This window comes from Rhynchophorus ferrugineus, unplaced genomic scaffold (assembly GCF_030347505.1).
Source record: "Rhynchophorus ferrugineus isolate W39M unplaced genomic scaffold, kcgeb_rfMv2 rfM3, whole genome shotgun sequence".
NCBI classification, from domain to species: domain Eukaryota; kingdom Metazoa; phylum Arthropoda; class Insecta; order Coleoptera; family Curculionidae; genus Rhynchophorus; species Rhynchophorus ferrugineus.
This window is the reverse complement of record NW_027472582.1, coordinates 73,177,101-73,189,617: the sequence shown is the minus strand read 5'-3', so window position 1 is coordinate 73,189,617 and position 12,517 is coordinate 73,177,101. Positions and strand designations below refer to the sequence as shown.

The 12,517-nt window shown below is 33.3% G+C and overlaps 3 protein-coding genes across 7 annotated transcripts; 2 read left to right on the top strand and 1 right to left on the bottom strand.

Moving 5' to 3' along the window:
• The first annotated feature begins 122 nt into the window (after positions 1-122).
• Positions 123-2,704, top strand: LOC143192362 (STING ER exit protein). The gene is made up of 3 exons (XM_076397654.1): positions 123-412; positions 475-860; positions 915-2,704. Exons 1-3 carry the CDS (start codon positions 292-294, stop codon positions 1,053-1,055), a joined length of 648 nt encoding a protein of 215 aa, XP_076253769.1. The 5' UTR covers positions 123-291; the 3' UTR covers positions 1,056-2,704.
• Atg9 (autophagy-related protein 9) lies at positions 1,118-9,884 on the bottom strand. Of its 4 annotated transcripts, none has more exons than XM_076397650.1 (13): positions 9,517-9,884; positions 9,135-9,326; positions 8,932-9,075; positions 8,679-8,876; positions 8,449-8,624; positions 8,111-8,389; positions 7,855-8,050; positions 6,529-6,725; positions 4,739-4,952; positions 4,534-4,681; positions 2,543-2,732; positions 2,405-2,429; positions 1,396-1,663 (listed from the first exon to the last, which is right to left on the bottom strand). In XM_076397650.1, exons 2-13 carry the CDS (start codon positions 9,309-9,311, stop codon positions 1,607-1,609), a joined length of 2,001 nt encoding a protein of 666 aa, XP_076253765.1. In that variant the 5' UTR covers positions 9,312-9,326; positions 9,517-9,884; the 3' UTR covers positions 1,396-1,606. The 4 variants fall into 4 exon arrangements, with proteins under 4 accessions (XP_076253767.1, XP_076253768.1, XP_076253765.1 ...); XM_076397651.1 differs by having other exon boundaries at positions 1,396-1,660; XM_076397652.1 differs by lacking the exon at positions 2,405-2,429 and having other exon boundaries at positions 1,118-1,663.
• Positions 9,885-10,042: 158 nt separating this feature from the next.
• Positions 10,043-12,438, top strand: Grasp65 (Golgi reassembly-stacking protein 2). Of its 2 annotated transcripts, none has more exons than XM_076397641.1 (5): positions 10,043-10,590; positions 10,731-10,857; positions 10,917-11,108; positions 11,166-11,354; positions 11,413-12,438. In XM_076397641.1, the coding sequence occupies exons 1-5, from the start codon at positions 10,528-10,530 to the stop codon at positions 12,204-12,206; spliced, it is 1,365 nt and encodes a 454-aa protein (XP_076253756.1). In that variant the 5' UTR covers positions 10,043-10,527; the 3' UTR covers positions 12,207-12,438. The 2 variants fall into 2 exon arrangements, with proteins under 2 accessions (XP_076253756.1, XP_076253754.1); XM_076397639.1 differs by having other exon boundaries at positions 10,462-10,681.
• The last annotated feature ends 79 nt before the right edge of the window (positions 12,439-12,517 follow it).

Here is a 12,517-nt window from a genome sequence, read left to right as displayed (position 1 = left end):
TTTTATTTTAATTTAATTTATAATTATAAACAGAAATGTTTATTAGTAATATTTTATATCAATACTTAAAAATTCGATATCCAACATGTTTGAACAACCTGACAACACCGTAAAATCTAATTAATCAAATAAAAGTGTCAAAGTTATGTCAGAGAGTTATAGGGTCACAAAATAGAAGGTCTTCAATGTTTTGAGTATAGGTTATGTGTTTATTTATGTTTTAAGTGTATTTAAGTTTTCCATTACGAAAATCATTGTAATATAATAAAAAATCCACGTTATTTGTAAATCATGCCGAAAGTTGTTTCTCGAAGTATAGCGTGTTCAGACACCAAAGATCAGGAAGAATATGGAGACGAGAAACCTCTACACATATATTATTGTTTATGTGGTCAAATGACACTCATTTTAGGTAGGTAGTAATATTGTTACTCATTTATTTTATTATTTTAACCAATATTGTCATTATATTAGATTGTTCAATTGAAAAGCTTCCGTTACGGAAACGTGACGGCGCCAGAGTCTTGGATGGCACAAATCATGCCCATAAAATAACCTGCGATACCGATGAGACAGTTTATTTAAAACGAGCTGAAGGTATCGAGAAACAATTTCGATTAAAATGTAAGAAATGTGGATTGTTATTGTATTACAAGCATGATCCAAATAGTCCTGTTAGTTTTATTGTACGAGGTTCTCTAATTAAATCAACAAACGAAGGACCTATTACGGATATATATAATCAAGTTGCTGTAGAAAAACCGAAGAAAATTATGGTAACGAAACACACTAAAAACATGGGTAAATTCAGTTCTGTGACTGTTTCTACAATAGATGAGGAAGAAGATGAAATAGAAGCAGTAAGTTACAGTATTTTTTTGCTTAATAAATATTACTTATACGTTAATTTACAGCGTGAAGTCGCCGACAGTTATGCTAATAACGCAAGGATAATTGAAAAACAATTAGAGAGGAAAGGAATGAACAAGAGGAAACAGGAACAGAGTAAAGCTCAAGAAATTAAGAAAGTTCGTGGTACTTTAATCGATAAGTAGTTTTTCATCTGATTAAATTAAGAGGTATTATTAAGAATTGGGGAAAAATTAAACCAGACATATTCGAGTTGGTCTTGTCGCTTTTATTTTCAATAATTTTGTTTGCCCTTATGAGTTAATAAAAATTAAAAATACAGCACATTTATACAAATATTTACAAATCTTGTAAAATAACACCTATGTATAGATCATTTACAAGATGTCTAATATATTATTCCTTAGAGATACAACAAACAAAATACAAAAAATCAAACAGATAAATAGAAATTATCCAAGGTAATTAATAATATAAACAGTATACTAAGATGTAAACACTGTATATAATATATATTCTTGTTAATTTTAAGCGCTGATAATGATGAGGAACATTAATAAATTTATGAAAACGTAAAACTTAAGCTTTAGTTTATGTCATGAAATAAGTGAGGTAAGGTTAATTGATCTCTTTATAACAGAAAATAGGTAAAATTTCGAAAAATACAAAATTCACTATACATAAATATACAAAAATGACTTTTTATTTGTGTTACTGACTAGAATCATTTCATTTGCTAGACAGCAGTGGTGTTGTTTCTTCTGCCGGTGTACGATGCTGATGAACAGATCTTCTAGAACATGGATAAATAAGATACGTGACAATAAAGAAGCGACATGATGTTGTAGAATGGCTAATCTACAGGGTTGGCAGCAATGTATGTTCGGTTCTCTGAAATAAGGCTCCATCCTAATAACAGATCTCATCTGACATAATCTGATGATTCGGAATCATTTAAATGACAAAGTTTTTTAAGCACTACTTAGGCGTTTTGAGTTATTTGGTTAAATACAAAGAGGAAAAGGAGCAGTTGGCCATGACAAGTTCAACCATGGGTAAACTGACGCAAATGTCATTTTACTTTCTTGTGTCTAAATATCATTATCGGGAGAAAAGCTGGCCTTGGAAAAAAATAAATAAATAGCTCGCGTTTACCAAATTTATTGATTCGGTGGAAGTTTCTAGCCTTAAATAATTTATCGCAGAATTTAGAAATATTAAAGGTTGTGATTTTGATGCTTCAGGTCGTGTTTGCCATTTATTTACGTAAAAATAACGTCACATGACACTGGTGAGCTTTTTAGTGTAAGCAATAGTAGGAAGAAAAAAATTTCTGAAGATATATTGTTCATAGCCTTGATCTTTGAATGGTCATTTTTAATATTTAATTGTGATGACTTAAATGTATAATTGTATACTTAAATGCTTACTTGCCGTGGACCATGAAGAAAACCAAATTAACATTATTGCCAATCTGTATAAGTGCTGATGTAATGAAAGAAATGTCAATTTATATTAATATCACCATACTTACCGCTTGAATTTCCTGTTGAATAGACCTATCAAAATTATTATAGAGAGCAAATACTGTTTCGAAATGAAATGAAGCACAAAACTGCTTTACTGCTTATGTCATAAATAAGACAAGAAGCGATTGTGTCAGTGTACTCACCTATTAGCATGTGTATTGTGCAACACCAGAGTGCTGGCTCTCATATTCGTTGCCCCCCAAAAAGCGTCTGGCCCTTCCGCCATATAGTTGAACATACTCTTTCTCACGTTACTGTTAGGGAATGAGGCTCTGTTCAGTACAGGAAGTGAATGCGATTCCAAGTCCATGCTCGAAAAAACACCCAAGTCAGCTGGAAAGAAACGAAGTACAAGAAAAAATATCATTTAATATCATGAATGGTTATTAGGATAATCTTCAAGATGGCACATATTCCTCAGCAAGATTCAACAATTAGTTCACGATTGATGACCTGTTTGACAATTTGGCTTATCAGGATATTATCAGGAATCTTTCTATTCTGTCTGAAGATCCTATCGTCCTTCCCATCTCTTTCAAATAATTTTTGATCAAACTTCAATGTAAATAGAGGAAAAGGAGCGAAGCTTCCTTGATAATTATAGACCTATTGGCTTGTTTAGAACAAATTCAAAGATTATAAAATGAGTATCAGATGAGTAATTCTGGTAAAGACCAAGACATTTCCTCTTGACTGAAATTGTTAGTTCACGTTTCAGCTCAAACAAAGGTGATGTTGTAGTTAACATTGTTGGTGCCTTTCTTTATTTAAGATATATCTTAGTCTGGTAACAAGAACACATAGAACAGCATAAAATATGGATTGGTTCTACATTTTCGAATATTCTGTTCGGTTTCGAAAGGTTTCGAGGGTTTTCGAAAATTAATTAAAGTAGTATTGTTGTAAAGTAATTGAATTGTGTGTAAGTGAATTATTGTAAATGAATCATATAATGGAATAAAGTACAACAAAATCGCGGAGATGTTAAAAAATATGAAAGTATTGTAATAAAATAAAGTAAAATATTTCATAAGCTCTGATATTAATAAAAGATAGTTCTTAACAAAGTTCTTCGATTAATAATGAACTCAGTTTTATAAGAAATACCCAAACGCTCTCCGGAATTGTTTCAATCTCTAGGATAAAGGACATAAAATGCAGTAAAAAAACATAATAAGCATTGCACTGCACTATGGCGTTCTCTTGGCCACCGGTCACAAGTGTGGATTTTTAAAAATATGGCTAATTTTTAGTGGATGAACAGGCATACCTTCTTGGTCTGAATCCGTGCTCAAGGCGTCGTAAGATGGGTGCCACCACATAACCGCGTCTGCAATTGTTTTCAAATTTCCAAAATTTACTCTAAGGTCATGAAAATATAATTCCCAAGCGAGTCGATTTTTTCGTTATAAGAAGATTAAAAACTGCCATTTTAATAGTGATCAAAAAAAATCCTAGTCCCTCTATCAATTAGTTACGTTTACACACCTACTAGATATAGTCCTTCCAATAGAACAACCAACGCACGTCATAGATAACGTCGAATGCACAGCCAAATTCAGTTTCTAAAAACTAAAATTCGTTTTAAACTCGGAGCGGATTTTTCCTTCTCGTTTTACTAATTAGCATTATTTAAAAGAGACATAATGCTGCCTGATGCGTCGGAACATGTAACCGAATTAGCCTATAAAATTCGATTCGATAGTCAAAACATTAATGAAAATAATTATAAGAATTCGTTGAGCTCTTTCCTTCAGACCTTGGTACAGTGTTAGAAAACATACGATTTAATTGGTGTAAAGATAACCCACAAAGAGGTATCATGGAACTTTAAAAGATTGCAAAATTATTCAAAATATTAATGAAATTAGGGAACTCTTTGAGCTCTTCCATCCATCCACTGTTAGGCAACAAAGGATTTAAAGGGAGTAGAGACAACCCAGATAGAGGTATAAATGGAACTGTAAGACAATGTTTTTAAAAGCCTATAATAAAATTAAGGAAGATTTTTCATTTCTATTTATGTATCTAGACTGTATCAAGAGTAAAAAAACCAAAACTTAAATTTGATGCATTGTACATTGGCTGTTTTATTGGAAAGACTACATATATCGTCTTTGTAATGATAACTTACCATCGTTTTCTTTGACTTCCTCATTAACACTCTCAACGAAATCCCGCAATTCTCTAGGAGGTTCCCATTCCGGATTCGTGGCAGTGAAATGCATTAGGGAGAGTTCCACCTTTCCGTCTTCCGCCTGGCTGTACTGATCCGCGGTTACCTGAAATAAAAGAGAACAAATAGTCACGGCCACCTACGGGTATAATAGAGAAATTACCATAGCGGCGGAGCTCTCTTCCGGTTGCCAGTCCGGATCGCCGTGCTTTCGGATGTCCATCTGCGCGAAACTGCACACGTCTCCGACGCCCACAACTGATATCGTGAAATTGCGAAAGAAATCAACGAAATCGAGGGTGCGAGGATAGACGTATCGCAACAGGAAATACGGCGTCAGGATCGGCGAGAGAAATTCCTCCAATAACGCCGCAAACCTAAAACGTACCTCCCGTTAGAAATGTTTGTAAAAATTAATTGCATCTTGCATTAGATATACTTAGTACAACCTTAATTTACAAATTAATTTATTACTACTGTTCTGTTATACTTATTATTAATACATCAGTACGTATTTCCCCAATTTAAAATAAAACTAAACTACTTAAGCTAAAGTTAAGAATACTTATAGACTAAACAAGTTCGTGTGGTTTGGCTCGCTTCAATCTTTTGAGTTCCTCCGTATTGTTCAGTAACTGAATTGCTGTGACGTAGCAACCTTATGTCATGTTTTCAAAGATTTCGCCTTAATCTTTGATCACTTCGTGTATCCATTTAATTTCGAAGTTATCGTGCAGCTCTTTGTTGGACACGTAGCAATAAGCATTGGTAATTAATGGTAGAACTTTGTTTTGGGTGCATTTGATTACTAGTTGGTTTGATGTTTCAGTGCAAGTTTGACATATTTGCACCCCATAAGTCCAAATTGGCTCAGTCAATCATCTTGTATCTTGAGTTGATTGACTTTTGAGTCTAATCTGATGTGCTTTTTGTCTAACATTTTGTCTTTGATGTTTCTAATTCAATCAACCATCGAGATGTATGCCAAGCTGTTTAGCTAATTCTGCTTGTCTTTTGTCATTTCGCCGCAACACAAAATTAGCTTGGACAGATTTGGAGCTATCAAGCTGTATATTCCAGTCTCGCGTCCATTTGTGGATCTTGTTGACCGTTGCTTGTACTTTTTCTACAGCCTTCCTTTTCTTTTGCCATGATATCTGTGTAATCGGAAAAAGTTCCAAGTACTGTTTATTTTGTTGTTGAGATATCAGCAGTATAGAGCAGATATAGAAGTGGCCCCAAAACACTATCCCGTGGAACTCCAACTGAAATAGGTTTAAATGTTGAGAATGCCTCTTCATGTGAGACTCCAAATTTTCTTTCCAAAAGATATGACTTCAGCAGTCGAACTGTTTAAACTGATTTGTTCTTGCATAAGTCTAAACGTGCCCCAACTAGTATTAACAATACTGGAGTCTGAGCAGCTGATGGTTTGCACAGCACTGGATTTGTATTTAATTTGATGAGATGCCTTTCGAAATGTAAAAGTCCTGTAGGCCTGGTACTTTATCAGTCGTCGGTGAGCCAGCAAGTGGGTTCACGCCCTGAATGATTAAAATTAGTAATATTTATTGCTGTGAGTAATTAGTTTCCTTTTCCAAGTATCATTAATCGTGAACCTCAGGCTGTGTGTTTAACATTTAAGTCCCCTCCAATAATAAACCTTGAGCCTAATTTTAAAAATAAATATCTGTATTGTGTTATTTTGTATCTTGGTGGACGGCATATAATTCCTATGTTTATTTCAGTGCCGTTCTTTTCTAACGCTAACTATCTTAGCTTGCACTTCTTCTTTTCTGATCTCGTCTTATTGGAACTACTGTATATTTTGTTTTTTAATTAGAGCTGTTCCGCCTCGAGCACGTACACTGAAGTGTACTGTCCAGTATGCATCTCAAAACCCCGAAGCCGTTAGTAATTGCGGAACAAACCATTTTCGTTCAACGCACTCACCTGTACTGGAACACTTGTTGAAATCTCGCGCGTACTGGCGCTGTATGAGCCAATCCCTGCCAGTCTCCAGCCAAATAATGAGTATGCAAAACGACGGCCTTCAACAACGTTTCCGGACACCATATCTGCGTTTCATCAGGAACGACCGAGCGACAGATGGTTATCAGACCCGTTAAAACGGCCAGGAGCGTCAATACCTGAAATTTAAAAGTCAGCATTGAGAGTACAAGGGGTCCCACACCAAAAAATGTCAAGTCAAAAATCTGAAGTTATATCGACAGATAGGGTTCCTTTGAAAAGAAAATTGGGTTAAAGAACATCGTTTCATAAGTAACAAAACACTAATGGTCAAGTAAATATACTCAGAGTATGCAACCTTGTAGCACACAAGTCCACTCATTAAGTCACTTTTTCCTCCAAATAAGAAATTCTGACTAATACCTGAATCTTTCCTTAATCAAACATAAATGTTTCGACAACACTAAAGCAACATTCGTGAAAGACCATTGGACGTGAACCTACTAGATATTATTCTAAGACCCCTTATTATTTTTCTTCTTATATTAAGAAGAAAAAGAGTTGATTGATCTAAAACTTCCTGAAATAAAGCATAATTTCTTAAGATGGAAAATGGGGAAGACCAAATAAATGTCGGATGATGTCAGCTAGTAAAAATAAAGAATGATTCTACAACAAAATATCTTGAAAGCTTCTTTAAATAAAATAAAAACTAAATAAACAACGATAAATCCTAAATTATCTATAGTATATTCAAAATAACAGTGAACTCACGTCATCAAGATGTTTAATGTATTGCCCATCGCAATTTGTAAATTAAGTTTAAAACCAGACCACATTTTCCTTCTAATTTTATTCTAGTTAAAAGACACAATGCTGTTTGATATATTAGAACATGTAACCAAATCAGCCTGCAAAATTCTCCAAAACATTAGTGGTAATAATTAGAAGTTATAATCTTAGCAGACGTTGTTTCGACGCTTTGCTTTTAAACGTCGAAGCTATTAGATAGTCAGGGTCAGAAACAGATTGCATCTCTAATAAATTACTTCAAAGAAGAACGAGATGATAACGGTAACCTCGGTAATATTATTTTGGTTCCATTATTCTATTTAGATTAGAATGTTTTATATATCAAGGCCAAAATGAACTGAAACTCGGTTGATACGGCAACACTGCGACGTTTTGACATCATAAATTTAGATGACGTGAGTTCACTGTTTTGTTGAACGGACTATAGAATGCTTGTTTAAAAACGATATAATGTCAAAGTATAAGGTAATTAAAAACAAAGCAGTTTTCACTTACCTGATCCCAATATAAAATATCATTATCCACAAAACTCAAACACACTAAAATGGCTAGAACAGAACTGCACATAAAATTCAGATGTTGCGCTATAGTAACAACCAGGGGATTGCTAAATGAGTCTAAATATTTCGTTGCCGGTTTATACGCCCTGGTCAGTCTCACGTGGAGTTCATGATCTAACTCATTAAAGTGCCTGAAACAGAACATAACACCTGAACAACATCGAAACGGATACCTCGCGCTGATAGCCCACCTCAGGTAGAGTCTCGCATACTGCGACCAATATCTAATACCGAATTTACCGGGCTCCCTTCGAACTAAATCGAAATAGCTGAAAAAATAGAAAATAATCTGACCGATAAAGATCAGGGGAAAAGCAAGGACATTCACTAATGATAGCCACAGTACATGGTGTCCCAGCTGCGCTGCTAATTTCTCTCTATTAACTGATCTTTTGTAGGCTTCCTTCAAGTGCCAGGGATTCTCAAATAGCGACCAAGGAGACCAGAACAACAAAAACATCATATTTATTCTACAATGCAATAATAATGATTTACTATTAAAATACTCACATTAAGAACACACAGCTACCTCATTCCTTTAGTCCAATAAACAATTTCTCCCAAGAGAGGTACATTTACTCTAGGTGGTAGAAGCTTTTTATTAAACAGTGCTACTAAATAATTTGTCTGCCTGAGTATTCGATGATAAATATCTAATTCAGTTAACTCTCTTTTATGAATACACATTTGTAAATCCAATTGTGCCTAAACAGTAACTGGTTTACTTTTATATATCCATAATGACAAAAGCAGACTTACCTGCTTAAGCTTGGATTGCACTTCATGCCAAGTTAAATTGTCTAACTCTTTATCAGATATTCCCAAAGCTTGATTATAAAATTGCTTGATATCCCAATACATTATAATGGCATACAATTTCCTGATAAAATTAAGAATAAATAGCAAAGTTAAAAAGATGATTAACAGCCAGCCAAATAAAGGAAGATTAGATATGACCTATAAAAATATCACTAATTAATACAAAGTCTTTGTTTATGAATGTTTCATTTACCTCATTAAATGGTATAAGGAGATCAAAAATCATAGGATGATTAGATTTAGAATCGCTATTGAAGATTTTTGAATAATCAATTGCAAACAACATAGAAATAGTTAAACCACACACAAATACAAATTTGTGGAGTTTGACGACTTCCTGAAAATAGGCATTTTAGTTAATATCAAATAGAATTTATAAATTTGTTTTATACTAACCGAAACAGCAACACATACGAAGCCATGTTTTTGATGATATTTATACACGCGAGTAAAAAATGAATCTAAATCATCGATATGATTCCATCGAGATCGAGTTGGTTCAGACACATGGTGGTGAGGGATAGATTGCTCTTCGAGATCGGCATATTCTTGCAATGAGGCGTAATTGTGCATAATGAAAATTTTAGACTGAAACAAATAATGTTCTCTTAAGTAAATACGAGATTGCACATTTTTAATATATGTCTTAATTTAAAAATAGACATGAGCCTAAAAGTTAATTTTAAATAAAGTTAACGGATAAAATTGTTAAAGGAACCAAAACATAAACAGCTGATAATTGACAATCACAAAAATAAACAAAAAACTTTTAACTTACCTAGATTGTATTTAGAACAAAACAGCATGATACATTTAAGTGAACTAAATTAAACAAAGATATTTCCAAATATAATAAAAAAAAGGCTTTTAGTGCTAAAAATTTAGGTAAATGATAACAAAGAAACGTCAGATAGTTTTTTAGGTAAATTCCATTCCATTCAAACACTCGATGATATAGTTTCTAATCTTCATCAATTACAGGTGCATATTCGTTGTTTTGTTTCTCTCTAATTAGAAGAACATATTGCATACAGACTTAGATTTAAAAATAAAATTGAAGAGCGTAGTTTATGTAGTTTTGTAATGGTTGGATGACATTCAAATTTATTGACGTCTTAAAACATAAGTCAACCTAGGGATGCCAAAAAAATATCGATATTTTTTTAGCCAATATATATATATATATACATATATATATATATATATATATATATATATATATATATATATATATATATATATATACATATATATACATACAGAAAGTGTTTAATCGATGTTTTTTAATATCTATTGTTGTACAAGAGAGTACCTTTGAGTATCATATTAAAATATCGATATATATATATATATATATATATATATATATATATATATATATATATATATATATATATACATATATATAGAAAGTTATGGTTTTTGAAGTAGTCATCCTTTAATTTCGAAATTTGTGACCCGGTAATCAAAAGAAAAATTTTTTCTTCAAAATTAAGGCTGGGCTGAAATCTCGATGTTGATAAAAAGTAGTATCGACCGGAATTCGCCGATATTTTTTCTGATCCGATATGTTCATATGTATTAATATTTTGTGAAATATCCATATGTTATCTTGCAGCCGACATCCCTAACTCAAACTGTTTTTATAAACAAGGTTTGATTCTATTCTGTAGGAACAAATGTTTGTTTTTCCCACGTCATAATATAAACGTCAACTGTCAGTGGTCGTTTTTGGGTTAGAAAAATAAATCTATTTGTGATGCCACGTAATTTTTAATTATTCTGGAAAATGGGAAACTCGGAGAGTGTTGATATACCTGGAGGAGGTTCAGATGGATATCATATATTTAGAGTATGTTACAGTGTTTTACATTTTACTATGTGGTCTTTTAATTATTATCGATGTTTGCATTGATAATTTCACTGTATATCATAAAACAAATGTAAGTTGCTGTTCATCTTTAATTTATTAATTGTTCTTATCATGCTTAGGTTCAGCCAAATTCTCCTGGATCGAAAGCAGGTTTGCAACCATTTTTTGATATAATTGTAGCTATAAATGGGGTCCGGTTAAACAAAGATGATGGTACCCTCAAAAACATATTGAAAACCAGCATTGGTAAGTGATTTTTTTGAACTAAATATTGCATCGTTAACTAAAAACTACCAATCTTCTAGGAAAACCAATACCAATAACTATATATAGTTCTAAAACTCAGAGTATAAGAAGTGTTACTGTAGAACCAAGTGATTCTTGGGGAGGTCAGGGCCTATTAGGTATTAGCATTCGCTTCTGTTCATTTGATCTAGCAAAAGATAATGTATGGCATATTTTGGAAATTCACCCAAATTCTCCAGCAGAATTAGCAGGTAAATATATAATAAAGTGTTAAAAACATGTAAAGTTATAAATAAACAATGTTGTAGGATTAAAACCCTTCTCAGATTATATTATTGGAGCAGATTCTATTATGCATGAGAGTGATGATTTATATAACCTTATTGAAAATCATGATGGTTCCAGTTTGAAGTTGTACGTATATAATTGTGATTTAGATTCCTGTAGGGATGTTACTATAACACCAAATTCAAGATGGGGTGGAGAAGGACTCTTAGGTTAGTGTATAATTTTTTATATACGAACATTAATTGAATACATACTTTTGTTATTTAGGATGTGGGATTGGATATGGTTATTTACATAGGATACCGATTCGTGCCCATCCACCAGAACAAGGTTCACAAACTTTTTATAATCCTAATGATTCTGCTGTTGATATAACAGTCAGTCAAGCCAGTACTACAATAAATCCTCCATCAAGCGTTATAAATTTAAACAAAACTGCAGAGAAGGCATCTGTTTCGGGTCCAACGGTTGTGGTGCCTGCTGGTAATACCATTAAAATTGAAGATAAAGCCATAGAAGACATAAGACTGCAAACACAAAATATCAGCATAAAACCGACTGCAACTGTTCAAGGAAATTTGGACAATCAAAACCAGATACCGGCACAGAATGGTAATCCCGAACCAATTAATATACCTACTAGTGTGGCTCCTCCAATAAGTTTACCTTCATTTAGTACATCAAATTTTAGCGCTGTCCCTTCCATGGCACAAACCAATAGTTCTATTCATTTACCCATACAGACACCAATGTCCCAAGTGCAGACCATTCCTCAAATACCCATGTATAATCCTGCACAATATACATCAGCTCCAGTGAATCCCCCGTTGTTTAACTATCCCCAAGCGGCCAGTACAAACCCTTTAGTTTACGCTCAGGGCGAAACGGTGAATTTAAGTTATCCCCCGTCTAATTTCCCCGCCACAACCCCCACCATTCCCCAGAATTATCAGGCACAGACCGCTCAACTCATATACGACCCGACAATCGCAGCCAAGTCAGCTCAACAATTGTTAAGCCGGAACTTGGACAGTTTCGGTAACATTTCCCAAAACACCTAATAGCAAACACCCGTAGGACGAATTTTTTGTATGATACTTCAAATACCTTATTTGGTTTGCCTGGGAATCAATGTATATAAAAAAATGTTGCTCACCGCGGTAGTGCTTGTATATTTGTTTGATCAACGATGATATATGCTATAAAATAATTTTAACTTATAAAATACACCTTTGGTTCTACTCTAGTGATTAATTTGTACAATGTATTTAATAAGTAAACATATGAATCATTCCTATTTGGATTTTTATTCTAGCTTAAGATGAATTTACCTTTTCTCCTGCATAGCCTGCTATTTATTATTAAACAATCT

Coding starts and splice junctions, on each gene's coding strand:
- LOC143192362 (XM_076397654.1), top strand. CDS start 292: ATGCCGAAAGTTGTTTCTCGAAGTATAGCGTGTTCAGACACCAAAGAT. Junction 413..474: donor TCAAATGACACTCATTTTAG/GTAGGTAGTAAT, acceptor TCATTATATTAG/ATTGTTCAATTGAAAAGCTT. Junction 861..914: donor AAGAAGATGAAATAGAAGCA/GTAAGTTACAGT, acceptor GTTAATTTACAG/CGTGAAGTCGCCGACAGTTA.
- Atg9 (XM_076397650.1), bottom strand. CDS start 9,311: ATGCACAATTACGCCTCATTGCAAGAATATGCCGATCTCGAAGAGCAA. Junction 8,051..8,110: donor TATGCGAGACTCTACCTGAG/GTGGGCTATCAG, acceptor GTTCTGTTTCAG/GCACTTTAATGAGTTAGATC. Junction 2,733..4,533: donor GGAAGTCAAAGAAAACGATG/GTAAGTTATCAT, acceptor GTTTCTTTCCAG/CTGACTTGGGTGTTTTTTCG.
- Grasp65 (XM_076397639.1), top strand. CDS start 10,571: ATGGATATCATATATTTAGAGTATGTTACAGTGTTTTACATTTTACTA. Junction 10,682..10,730: donor CTGTATATCATAAAACAAAT/GTAAGTTGCTGT, acceptor TATCATGCTTAG/GTTCAGCCAAATTCTCCTGG. Junction 10,858..10,916: donor CATATTGAAAACCAGCATTG/GTAAGTGATTTT, acceptor CCAATCTTCTAG/GAAAACCAATACCAATAACT.